This window comes from Salvia hispanica, chromosome 1, assembly GCF_029641045.1.
Source record: "Salvia hispanica isolate PSC_SH4W2 chromosome 1, Shi_PSC_v1, whole genome shotgun sequence".
NCBI classification, from domain to species: Eukaryota; Viridiplantae; Streptophyta; class Magnoliopsida; order Lamiales; family Lamiaceae; genus Salvia; species Salvia hispanica.
In genome coordinates this window covers 41469380-41483143 of record NC_142692.1, presented here as the reverse complement: position 1 = coordinate 41483143, position 13764 = coordinate 41469380, and the positions used below count along the sequence as shown (strand labels likewise).

At 36.7% G+C, this 13764-nt stretch overlaps 2 protein-coding genes across 2 annotated transcripts; both read right to left on the bottom strand.

Annotated features, from left to right (window-relative positions):
• Window positions 1–2937: 2937 nt before the first annotated feature.
• On the bottom strand, window positions 2938–7039 carry LOC125219959 (mogroside I-E synthase-like). Its single transcript, XM_089061720.1, is given in 5 exon segments — window positions 2938–3312; window positions 4753–5058; window positions 6029–6107; window positions 6385–6519; window positions 6522–7039. Coding segments are annotated over 5 exon segments (1413 nt in total).
• A 2482-nt stretch (window positions 7040–9521) lies between these two features.
• LOC125219958 (UDP glycosyltransferase 9-like) lies at window positions 9522–11560 on the bottom strand. Its single transcript, XM_048122062.2, has 2 exons — window positions 10920–11560; window positions 9522–10337 (listed from the first exon to the last, which is right to left on the bottom strand). The coding sequence occupies exons 1-2, from the start codon at window positions 11532–11534 to the stop codon at window positions 9648–9650; spliced, it is 1305 nt and encodes a 434-aa protein (XP_047978019.1). The 5' UTR covers window positions 11535–11560; the 3' UTR covers window positions 9522–9647.
• Window positions 11561–13764: the final 2204 nt, after the last annotated feature.

Below are 13764 nucleotides of genomic sequence, written 5' to 3'. Positions count from 1 at the left end.
TGGAATTTGGAAGATAAGTTTGTAGTTGGAATGGAGATATAAAGGTGGGTTAAATAGGGACATGCATATGATTGGTGTCAATAATTGAGTTGAGGTCACTTTTTGTACTTGTTTCTTTCCTTGTCACAAGAGATCTAGATTTAATGCAAAAACAATTGTAGTTTTTTTCCCGTAAAAACTTTTCACCCATCCAACCCCAACACCCCAACACCCCACCATCCTCCGAGAACTAGGCATTCGTCGTCTGGTCAACATCTGGCCCAAGTTTCCAGATTCAAGTTCCAACCACAGTGGATCATTAAACACACAATTGCGCTGGCGGATCCAGGATTCGGAAATGGAGGGGGCGGCATATATATTAGTACTAGCTTAGTTTTGGGTGGACATGATTATTTTTTTTGTTTTCGAGGCAACGTCGGAGGCAAATGGAAGGGACGGATATGGCAATTTTACGCACTTACAGCTTATTGACTTCAGGCGACCTAACCACGCACGAGGTGTGGTACGCAGTTGCTCATAATTAGGTTATATTATACTCCCTCCGTTCTATAATAGTAGAGACATTTTATTAGGCACGCGATTTAAAAAAATGTATTAAGTGAGTTAAATAGAGGAAGAATAAAATAGAAAATGAAAAAGAAGAAAGATTGAGAGTGAATGACTTCACTACTACTGCAGTGAGTAGATCAAATAGGAGAATTCATTCTCCGATTTAGTAAGAATGTTGGGCCCACAGTCTTATAAATATATAAAACGTACGTGGTGTGAATAATTTTGAATGGCCTACCGAATTTGCTTTTCGTAGCATAGGGATAATATATCTATGGCCAATATTGTTTTAAGCTGACAACTGACAATTCAATCCCATACTACAAAAAATTTCAATATTGTTTTAGTCAAGCTTAACAAAGTATGGCATGTCCTGATTTTGGATGTCAAAATGGTTGTCTTTTCTAATTATAAAGTGTAATTATATCCAGAAATGGAAAATGTATTTCGGGAGATTGTTTTTTATATATAAATTATCAATAGCTTAAATGTGGAGTATGGCAACTTAGGCACGGTCCGAGAAGGTTGCGATCATGGCGATGACGACATTGATCTTGTTCATCTTTTTTTTTTTTTTGGGTTCCTTGTAATTTGATAATTCATGTGTATCTATTTAATTACATACATGTGCTTATTTTGCTTGAAAATGTTACCCTTGATCGTTTTAGTTCTAAAAGGCAAAATAAAGTCTCGTGTTCTGAACATGTCATTAATTTAGATCCATGTATATTTAATTTTATTATTTTTCAGTTGATTGATTGCCGTAACTTTTTTTTTTCACAACTAATTAATATATTTACTTTTTACTATTCCTTTTTTCCTAATAAATAATAAACAAATTTTATGGGTACGAGATTTAATTGAGAAAAAATAGATAAAATAAAATAAGAAAGAGAAATAAGGTCGAGTGGGGTCGGCCGATCTAGGTGGGGTCGAGTGGGGTCGGCCGACCCCACCGCCGGATCTATATTCATATTCAGTGGCGGATCTAGGTGGGGTCGAGTGGGGTCGGCCGACCCACCGCCGGCTCCGGTGAATTGCCTGAAAACGCCTTCAATCAGCCGCCGACCCCACAGTCTCTGCATCTCCGCCCCGTCTTCAACATGAGTTCTGGCGGCTTAGAGAAGAAGGGTTATGTTTCCTGTATTAGTTTTATATTGATTGGGTCTTCTTCGTTACTACAAATTAGTTAAAGCCCAATTCATTTTTACCTTGTATTTTAATATAAGTTCCAATATTAAATTAATTCTTCATAATATTGAATACGAAAACTTTAGCATAAGTTTCAACATTAATATGATATTTTTACTTTTTCTATAAGGAAATTTTTATCATTTTCTTTTTTCAACTTTGCAGTACGAGTACTAATTAATAAGTATATTCTTTTCTCTAATCCGTAAATTCATTTTTATCATATTTTAAATAAACATAATAATTAATATACTGTTTATTGATTTCATTACTTTGCTTATCTTAATGAGACTATATTAAAGTATTATAGTATATCATAAGGATTCTTAATTGAATATATTTTGACTTTTGGTGATTTTATTAAATATATCCAAACTATCATATGATAAAATTAATAATAAAATTATATTTAGTTGTTTTCAGATTTTGATTACTCATTGAACCTAATTATCATTTACAGAGTGCTATTTAAATTTTAATAATTTTTTATTTAAAATAATTATTTAAATATATATTTCCTAACGTTCCAAATAGTTGAGATATTTTTCATTTTAGAATGTTCTACTATAATAAAGTAATTTTTTCTTAATATTCGCGTCGAAAGAATATGACTCTATTCCAGCAGAACAAAGATATTAGTTATCTCATTTATTTCGACCCCACGATTATCGGTTTCTGGATTCGCCATTGTTCATATTATTAGTTGTTTAGTTGTATAATTTATAAATAAAATGATGTGTAGAAATATTGCGAATTTATATGTAACTACTCCTAAAATATTTCTCAAATTGGAAAATCCTTATTCTCTCTTTCCCTATAATTTGTCACTACTTGACCTGTACGAGTTTAATTTAAAAAATGTAATAGAAAATGAGTTTAAAAAGTTAGTGACACGTGGGTTCTACTTTTATATATTAGTTTTATAATAAAATATGAGTGAGAATAAGTTATTGGAATGTGAAGTTCATTACCAAAAATTGAAGTGAAAGATGACAAACTTTTAGTGATGGACAAAAATAAAAATAAGTGACAAATTTTCATGAATGAGAAAAGTAATTTTTGAAGAGAGATTCTTTTTGCTAAAAATAAAAATAACTCATTTATATTGATAATTTTCAAAATGATAAAATAACTCAACTAACAAGAAATGAGGTGAGTATATAAAAGTAGGACTCACTCACGAAACTAGCTATCTACCTACACAAGTTCCTCAACAAAATGCTGAATATTATTCATAGAAGTCCTACCACATTCCGCAGCATCCTTAGCCAATTTCCTAAACTCACAAGCCTTCCTTCTCATCTCAACCCCTCTCTCTCCTCCCACAACTCCTTCAATACACTCAGCAATCTCCTCTCTTTCACAACCTTTTATCACAACCCCAATTCCCCACACATCCTCCACAAACTTAGCATTCGTCGTCTGGTCCACCCCCTGCGGCACGGCCAAGACGGGCACCCCATGCCCAACCGCCTCCAGAGTCGAGTTCCACCCGCAGTGGCTCACGAAGCACGCCACAACGCGGTGGGCCAGCACCACTGGCTGGTTGCACCACGCCACCACGAGGCCCTTCTCCCCGGAATTGAAATCCAGGGGGAGTGATAAGGCTAATTTCATGCATCGGTAAAGTGCGAAAAATGTTATAATTTGCTGGGTCTAACACGTTTCCTAAGCCAGGTGTGTGAAGAAAATCGCTAGATCAAGGAAGTAATGAAGGAGATGGTCTAGCGAGAGAATGGAACGAAATGAGCAGGATTTACAAGGAAATTGGCGTGACAGAGGAGTCTACAGCTGAGGGCAACAAAGTCATTATCTATACCTCGCTGGGCCCACTAAAACGCCTATAAATAGAGAAGAGCATGCAACGCAAAAGGAGTCTTTGACACAATTTTTTTTACTCTTCTTAGCTCATACACTTTACACACACACTTGGGAATGGATCTGGGGTAATTGTGATCGGGAGGGTACTTTCTGGAAGATTTCGTGCTTGGCAACACCGTCCTAGTGAGGGCGAAGATACAATTCCCTTTTATTTCAGTTGTTTTTGCTAGTTTCACCGTCGAACTTCACTTTTGGGAGTCGACTTTGATGTTGATGATGTTTAATTGTTTTATCGTTCGTGGATCTGCGTTTAGCTGTTTAATTTCAAGTCATTTTGCATAGATCTCTCTTTGTTAGTTTATTCCTTCAATTGCTATGTCAATCTCTGTTTATTTTGATGTTGAGGTGTTTGATGTGGAAGTTGGTGACAGATCTGTGGTTGTTTGAGTATTCGGAGTTCTTACTTTTAAAATCTGACGTGATGGAGAGTTTCTTCTGTTTGGAGTTCATGTCGGACGCTTGGATCCGGAGTGGATTTAGCGTCTGAGGTCGGATTTGGCGTGTGGAAAGACAGTAGTTCGATAGATTTGTTTTATTTCTTCTTGGTTTCTATTTTACTTCGTCTAGGGTATGCAGATCTGTTAAGTTCTTCGTTTATTATGCATAAATTTGATTTCAAGTCAGTAGCTCTGTTTTTGTTTTGCTCATGTTTTTCTTAAAAAGTTTTATGCAAATTTGGTTGTAGAAGACGATGTCACTGTCAGTTAGTACGAGAGTTAGTTATTCTGCCAACTTTTCAGTCGTACCTTGCTTTTTTTAGACGCGGTCCCCACCGTAGATTTATTCCCTAGGTCTAGCTGTTAGTTTAAGAGTTGTTTTTAAAAGGTTCCCAAGTCAAGTTAATTTTTATTTTCCTCAACCCAAGAAAATGCGTGGCAGCAGCCAACACCAAAAACACTCCCAAATCCTTGAACATGAGTATTACGCATCCTTCTCTGTGGGATCGATCCCTACTTCCCTATACTAGGTTTAGTAAAGAGGTTGAGGGTTTTTTTTTTAAAGGGAAAGTGTTCTGTGTGTCCGACGATCGGGATTCCTCGCGACCCACGAGTTCCTAGACCGAGTGATCTGGTGGACTCGCTGGATCTAGGGAACCTGCTATTTTCTTATTTGAACACGCGCAGCCATAACATCTAGAAAACACCTTTCAGGGAGCTTGTCGGCCTCAGAGGCTCTGACCACCCACAGGAAGTGGCGGTTGCTGGCGATGAGGCCGTGTGCGAGTTCTTCCATCTGGGGTTTTCCGAGGGATGCGATGCTTCCGAAGGAGACGTAGACGACAGAGGCGGTCTCTTTGGAGTCGAGCCATTGTGTGCAGGCGTCCTGTTTTGGTTCGAAGATGTTGATGGTGGTTTGGTTGTTGTTGTGTTTGTTGTTTGGGAGGAAGGTTGGGCCGATGGTCTTGATTGGCCATTTTCCGACCATCCAATCTACTATCTGGTAACGAAGATAAATAAACAAAATATGATAAGAATATACATTTCAGGTCAGTTTTGGTTAGGTCAGTTTTGGTTATACAATGCCAAAATATATAAAAGATTTATCTATATCCAATTATGCAAACTTCCTTAAAGTGGATTAGGTGTTAGGATTAGGACACATTTGGTTTATGTGACAAGGAGGCTATGTTCCTATGGCCAAGATATAATTGATGATACATGCATTAGATTAGAGCCTATGATAAGTTAGAACATTATGTGGATAAACCAAAATATATAATCCCTCCGTCCTCTATAATTTGTCACCATTTAACTGAGCACGAGTTTTAAGAAATGTAATAGAAAGTGAGTTGAAAAAGTTAGTGACATGTGAGTCCTACTTTTATATATTAGTTTTATAATAAAATGTGAGTGTGAATGAATGGAAATAAGTGACAAATTTTAAGGGACGGAGGGAATAGTATATAAAAAAAATTGAATGATTGATTGTGGACAAATAGAGTATTTATTTGTAGAATGATAAGTGATGAATTCGTAACATTAGAACATTGTTTTGTCTAGACAAAATCATTTATATATTCGAAGATTTCATAGCTTTTTCTAATTGAACTATGTACTAGGAATTTTACTGTATCGAATTGGCATACATGAGGGTATCCAATATATATAGTGGATTCACATGCAATATTCGATGAAACGCTGGATATGAATAAGTATTACTCCCTCTATCCCACTATAAGTGAGGCGTTTCTTTTTTGCCGTTGTTTAGCGAAGATGCTAATAAATGGTTAAAGTCGAAAGAAGGTAAAGTAAGAGATAAAATAATATAGAAGAAAGTCGTATATACATTATTATCTACTCTAACTATTTATTATCATTTTTTGTAAAACAACATCCGATTTGGAGCGCCTCACTTGTATCGGGACGAAGAGTATAACGCAACATGTAAGTTCTCTAAGATAACGTACATAGTATTTATTAGGGCTAATGGCTAAAAACCATGACGTTCGGTCAAATTCTGGTCCATTGCGCAACAGTAAAAATAATCTGCAAAAATAATGAACTTTACATTTCTTCTCAATCATCACATAAAGACATGGCAGCCAAAAAATCTTACGTGGACATCAACGGAGCCGATGAGTTAAGTGATGCCGTCAACAATATTATACACTATGCAAATGGAATTTTTTTCCATGAGACAAACTTTATGTTTTTTCAGTTGATTTTTAAAGTTGCAATCAAAATTTGGTTTTTAAGGTTTTTTCAGCAATTAGCCCTATTTGTTATAAATCAAGAACAAATTTTCATCCATTATTTTCATTGCATATCATTAGACGATCGAAGACAATAATTTGTAACACGCACCTCTCGTTCGAGCATATCGAACGTGTTGATGAAGATCCAATCCGCCTTCTCGATATTCAAGAACTGATCACAAAGCAAATTCAAAACCGTCTGCTTCTCATTCATAAACTTAGAGAGAGAGGCAAATCCTTTCCCCCGAGGCAAGGCAGCGAAGGCAGCCTCACCTCTTCACATTCCTCATAAGGATACTTCAAACCCCCATATTTCAAATGGTAGAAAATCGCAGACACGGCCGCAGACGTCGTGAAAAACGGCGCGCAGAGCAAGCTCTGGGGCCGGGCCAGGTCCATGGCCCACGGCATCGTGGAGTCGTAGACGAGGAGCTTGGCTGGGTTGTGGTCGATGAATTCGGCCAGGTTGGCCGAGAGCACGGCCTTCAAGCGCTTGAAGTAGGCCTCGAAGGACTCCACGCCCTCGACGGACTCCTTTCCGTCTGAGATGCAGGCGATGGAGACAGAGGAGGATTGAGATGAGACAGTTGCTTTGTTGATCAAGTCAGTGGTGATGAGCATGGTGACGGAGAGGCTCATGGAGGCGAGGCGGTTGGCGAAGGCGAGGGCCGGGTTGATGTGGCCCTGCGCCGGATAGGGGAGGACTAGAACATGAGTTGCCATTGTTGCTGCACTAAAAATGTGTGTATATATAGATTTGACAAATTTTGGGTCAGCTATTTCTGAGGCTGGAATAAGGTGATTTTATTTGTTTTTTTAGGATGAATTAATGCTTTTTCTAGAAGGTGTTTGATATTTGTTGCTATTTCATGGTAGAGTGATGCTGAACAATCACGTGGTCAACCACATAATATTAAATTGGTAAATAACAGTATTAATTAATACATAAAATATTAAGTTACGGTTAGTGAAAGAATTAAAATTACATATATGTCCTCTATCTTATTTTTGTTTTTTACCTCCCTCTATTTCATTTTTCACGGAAGAATGAGAATTAACATATTCGAATTTTGAATTAAAGATGCATGGAGCATTTAATAGCTCTAAATTGGAAATTGAATCAAAGCGCAGAAAGTCACGCTGATTAATTGAATTTCTTTTGAAATATCTAATAAGTCAGTGCTATTTAAGTAGATAATTATTTAGAAGGCATATTAGTAGATAAATTGTTTGTGAATTGTAATATGCCATCTCTCATGAACTACTGCATTATTTTATGCTAAGCTCACGAGTCACGACTTTTCGACAGGTTTTTCCTATTCTAATAATTACTACTCCAACTAAAACTTTATAATACAAAAAATGTGAAATTAAATTATAAAATTACAAAATCTATTTAAAAATTAAAAATATGTAATTAAACGGTTCAACTTGATAAAGATTTTTTTAATCAAGTATACAAAATCCAATAGATCAATAGGTACTTCCTTATTTAAAATTGTTTATTTTGAGAAGATAATTAGTTGAATTTTATCGAAATGACCAATTTAATGTTATATAATTATTAGGTGAATTTTTTTATAAAATAAACAACGTGGGTCAAATGAGAGCATTAATCACATAAGGAACTTGCATAATATATGTAGCGTATTATTAACCTAAGAAAATACGTATACAAGTATTCAATTTTATAATTTACAATTTTACAATTTGTTTAATAGAGTAATAAAATGGTTAGAGTGAATGATTAAGCAAAAACAATTGTAGGTTTGTTCCCGTAAAAACTTTTCACCCATCCAACCCCAACTCCCCACCATCCTCCAAGAACTTGGCATTCGTCGTGTGGTCAAGATGTGACCCAAGTTTCCAGAGTCAAGTTCCAACCACAATAGTTCATTAAACACACAATTGCAATGACGTATCTAGGATTCGGAAACGGAGGGAGCGGCATATATATTAGTACTAGCTTGGTTTTGGATGGGTATGATTATTTTTTTTGTCTTCGAGTCAACGTCGAAGTCAAACGGAGGGAACGGATGTGGCAATTTTACGCACTTACAGCTTATAAGCAACTTAACCACGCAGGAGGTGTGGTACGTAGTTGCTCATAATTAGGTTATGTTATAGATCAAACAGGAGAATTCATGGAGAGACATTTTCAAAAGACATATATGTCGTGCTTTTGATCTAGTAAGAATGTTGGGACCACAAACGTACGTGGTGTGAATAATTGAATGGCCTACCACATTTGCTTTTTGTAGGCTGTAACGAAGAGATAATGTATCTATGGCCAAGAATAAGGTGACAATTCAATCTCATACTACAAAAAGTTCCCAATATTGTTTTAGTTAAGCTTAACAAAGTATGGCATGTCCTGATTTTGGATGTCAAAATGATTGTCTTTTCTAATTATAAAGTGTAATTACATCCAGAAATGGAAAATGTATTTCGGGACATTGGTCTTGTTCATCTTATCCTTTTTTTTTCCTTGTAATTTGGTAATTCATGTGTATCTATTTAATTGCATACATGTGCGTGTTTTGCTTGAAATTGTTAGCCTTGATAGTTTTAGTTCTATAAGGCAAAACAGTACTCTGAACATGTCACGTGAACATAATGTGTCGGAGATATATATATTTAATTTTCTAATTTTTTAGTTGATTGATTGTCGTGAGTCCGTAACTTTCTTTTATTTCACAACTAATTAATATATTTACTTCTTCCTATTCCTTTTTTTCCAATAAATATTAAGAATTTTTTTGGATACGAGATTTAATAGAGAAAAAATTGATAAAATAAAATAAGAAAAAGAAAATTTAGTGGAAGTAGTGTTAGTGAATAAAAAAGTTTATATTCATATTATTAGTAGTTTAGTTGGTATAATTTATAAATAAAGTGATGTATAGAAATAATGTGCATTTATATGTTACTACTCCTAAAATATTTCTCAAATTGGACAATTCATTTTCTCTCCGTCCTTAATAATTTGTCACCATTTAATCCGGTAAAGTTAGTGGCACGTGGGTTCTACTTTTATGTATTAGTTTTATAATAAAATGTGAGTGAAAATGACTTAGTGGAATGTAGGGTCTATTACCAAAAATGATAAAAATAAAAAGTGATAAACTTTTATGGACGGACGAAAATAGAAATAAGTGACAAATTTTCAAGAACGAATGGAATAATTTGGGAGAGGGGTTTTTTTTACCAAAATAAAAATAACACATTAATATTGATAATTTTCTAAATAAAAAATTACTCAACTAACAAAAATAAATAAAAAGAGTACATAAAAGTAAGACTCACGTCCCTACGTAGACCAGCTAACTAACTACCTACACAAAAGTTCCTCAACAAAATGCTGAATATTATTGATAGAAGTCCCACCACATTCCACAGCATCCTTAGCCAATTTCCTAAACTCACAAGCCTTCCTTCTCATCTCAACCCCTCTCTCTCCTCCCACAACTCCTTCAATACACTCAGCAATCTCCTCCCTTTCACAACCTTTCATCACAACCCCAATCCCCCACACATCCTCCACAAACTTAGCATCCGTGGTCTGGTCCATCCATTGCGGCACGGCCACGACGGGCACCCCATGCCCGACCGCCTCCAGAGTCGAGTTCCACCCGCAGTGGCTCACGAAGCACGCCACAGCGCGGTGGGCCAGCACCGCCGGCTGGTTGCACCAAGGCACCACGAGGCCCTTCTCCCTGGGATTGAAATCCCGGGGGAGCTTGTCGCCCTCTGAGGCTCTGACCACCCACAGGAAGTGGCGGTTGCTGGCGATGAGGCCGTGTGCGAGTTCTTCCATCTGGGGTTTTCCGAGGGATGCGATGCTTCCGAAGGAGACGTAGACGACAGAGGCGGTCTCTTTGGAGTCGAGCCATTGTGTGCAGGCGTCCTGTTTTGGTTCAAAGATGTTGATGGTGGTTTGGTTGTTGTTGTGTTTGTTGTTTGGGAGGAAGGTTGGGCCGATGGTCTTGATTGGCCATTTTCCGACCATCCAATCTACTATCTGGTAAAGAAGATAAATAAACAAAATACGATAAGAACATACATTTCAGGTCAGTTTTGATTATACAATGCCAAGATATATAAAAGATTTATCTGTATCCAATTATGCAAACTTCCTTAAAGTGGATTAGGTGTTAGGATTAGGACACATTTGGATTATGTGACAAGGAGGCTATGTTCCTATGGCCAAGAAATAATTGATGATATATGCATTAGAATAGAGTATATGATAAGTTACAACATTATGTGAATAAACCAAAATTTTTAAAAAAAATAATAATAATAGAAAATAGAATGATTGATTGTGGACGAATAGAGTATTTATTGATTGTACAATGATAAGTGATGAATTCATAACATTAGAACATTGTTGTGTCTAGACAAAATCATATGCATATTTATTAGGGCAAATAGCTAAAAACCTTGAAGTTTATTTAAATTCTAGTGCATTGCGCGACATTAAAAATAATCTGGAAAAAAATTATGAACTTTACATTTCTTCTCAATCATCGCATAAAGAAATGGCAACCAAAAAATCTTATGTGGATATCAACGCCGACAGCAAATTCCAACACGTACGTACCTCTTTCTCGAGCATGTCGAACGTGTTGATGAAGATCCAATCTGCCTTGTCAAGATTCAAGAACTGGCCACAAAGATGGTTGAGAATGGTCTGCTTGTCATCCATAAACGTAGAGAGGTAAGGCAAATCCTTGACCCCAAGACAAGGCAACGAAGGCAGCCTCACCTCCCCACATTCCTCATAAGGATACTTCAAACCCCCATTTTTCAAATGGTAGAAAATCGCAGACACAGCCGCCGACATTGTGAAAAACGGCGCGCAGAGCAAGCCCCGGGGCAGGGCCACGTCCATGGCCCACGGCATCGTGGAGTCGTAGATGAGGAGCTTGGCTGGGTTGTGGTCGATGAATTCGGCCAGGTTGGCCGAGAGCACGGACGTGATCCGCTTTAAGTAGGCCTCGACGGACTCCTCACCCTCGGCGGACTCCTTGCCGTCTGAGATGCAGGCGATGGAGACAGAGGAGGATTGAGATGAGACAGTTGCTTTGTTGATCAAGTCAGTGGTGATGATCACGGTGACGGAGAGGCTCATGGAGGCGAGGCGGGTGGCGAAGGCGAGGGCCGGATTGATGTGGCCCTGCGCCGGGAAGGGGAGGACTAGAACATGAGCTGCCATTGTCGCTGCCGCCTGCCTGCACTAAGTACGTGAGTTTATATAGATGTGAAAAATTTTGGGTTGTGGTGATTACAAAGAAATGCAGCTATTTTTTAGGCTGGCATAAATTGGTTTTATTTGTTTTTTAGGATGAATTAATGCGTTTTCTAGAAGGTGTATGGTATTTGGTGCTATTTTGTGGTAATAGCATTTAATGATTATTTAATATATTGATTATAGTTTCTAGAAGGAGTTATGATTTATTTATTTTTTTTTATCAGCAAATAAACATAAATTTAAAGACAGATTTTGGAGATTGAGATGTTATGAACTTATGATTTAATTATTGATTTATGATAATGTATTCATAGTAAATCTGATTTACTTATTTTATTTTTATTTTGTAAATAGACCACAGTTTACAAAATCATTACACTCACATTTTATTACTCATTTCGTCTGCCATTAGAAAATCCATTTGAGTTTGGCTTGGATTTTAAATGTGAGATTAATTTTTATATACTATATATCAATTTTATAATAAAATATGAGTGGGATGAGTTAGTAGAATATATAGTCTAACTATCATTTAATTTTATAATTCCATCACTTTTTCTTACAGGGTCAAACAATTTCTCCGAATCTAAGCTAATAAAAAATGTGACATTTATAGACAGACTACCTACGCAGAAGTTCCTCAACAAAATGCTGAATATTACAAGTAGAAGTCCCACCACATCCCACTGCCTCCTTAGCCAATCTCTTCAACTCACAAGCCTTCCTTCTCAACCCAACCCCGGGCTGGTCTCACCACGCCACCATGAGGCCCCTCTCCCCCGGGTCGAAGTCCCGGGGGAGCTTGTCGGCCTCGGACGCCCTGACCACCCACAGGAAGGGGCGGTTGGTGGCGGCAAGGCCGTGCGCGAGCTCCTCCATCTGCGGCTTTTCGAGGGAGGCGACGCTGCCGAAGGAAACGTAGACGACGGAGGCGGGTTTTGAGAGTCGAGCCATTAGGTGATGCAGGCGTCGTGTTTCGGTTCGAACATGCATGTTGATGGTGGTGTGCTTGTTGTTGGTGTCGTCTTTGTGGTTTAGGAGGATGGTTGGGCCGATGGTCTTCATTGGCCATTTTCTGGTCATCCACTCTAATATCTGGTTTTGACATATAAAAAGAATTAAAATGGTTTAAGAATTAGGACTAACTTATGAACAGCTTAGTTGGTAAGATGTTTTATGATCAGTTAATATATGTTTCCTTCGTCTAGTACTAATAGTATTGGTAGTGGACGATATGAGACTAATTTTTGTGGATAAATCAAAACAGAAAGAAAAAATTGAATGATTGATTATGGGCGAATAAAGTTTTAATCTATTGTAGGAAAAAAAGAGTGATGAGTTCAGAACGTTGAGAACGTTAGATCATTGTTTAGTCATATGTGTATGCAAAGATTTCCTAGCTTTTTCTTATTGAATTGTATACTGAAAATTTGCCTGCATTAATTGGCAACGTTCACATGCATGCAATATTCGATTAAATATTGGATATGATAATGAAACATGTGAGTTCAAAAAGATAACACATTCACAATATTCTTGAGGCAAATTTTAGTCTATTGTGCGACGCTAAAAATCCCCTGGAAAAATTATAAAATTTAATTTGTTATCCATCATCACATCAAGTTTGTGTAATATATAGGCATCCAAAAATTCTTATACCAATGAAGTAAATGATGTCGTCAACAATATATTATTAGACAAACATATTGTTTCGCCGTGAGATACAAATATGATGTTTTCCCGGTTATTTTTTAAAGTTGTCCGGCAAACCAAAATTTGACCAAACTTTAATGTTTTTAAGGCAATATTAGACCTATTTGTCATGAATCTGAACAAATTTTCAGATTCAAACCTGTCATACTTATTAATGTTTTAAAGTTGCCTGGCAAACCAATATTTATTTTCAATTCAAACCTTTCATACTTATTAATTGAAGGAAATATATGTGTAATTCATACTTATTTGTTTGAATGGACTTGAGATTAATAATAAATATTTTCTTGAAAATGTTATTTACAATTGTTGACTAAATTCTTTAGAAATATATTCGCTTCATTCACAAAACCTATGTAAAAAAGTGGTTTCCACATTCCATTTCGGTCCGTCCTCAATAATTGTCACACTTCATTTTTACCATAAATGGTAAGTAGGTCTCACATTCCATTAACTCAATTCACTCACATTTTATTATAAA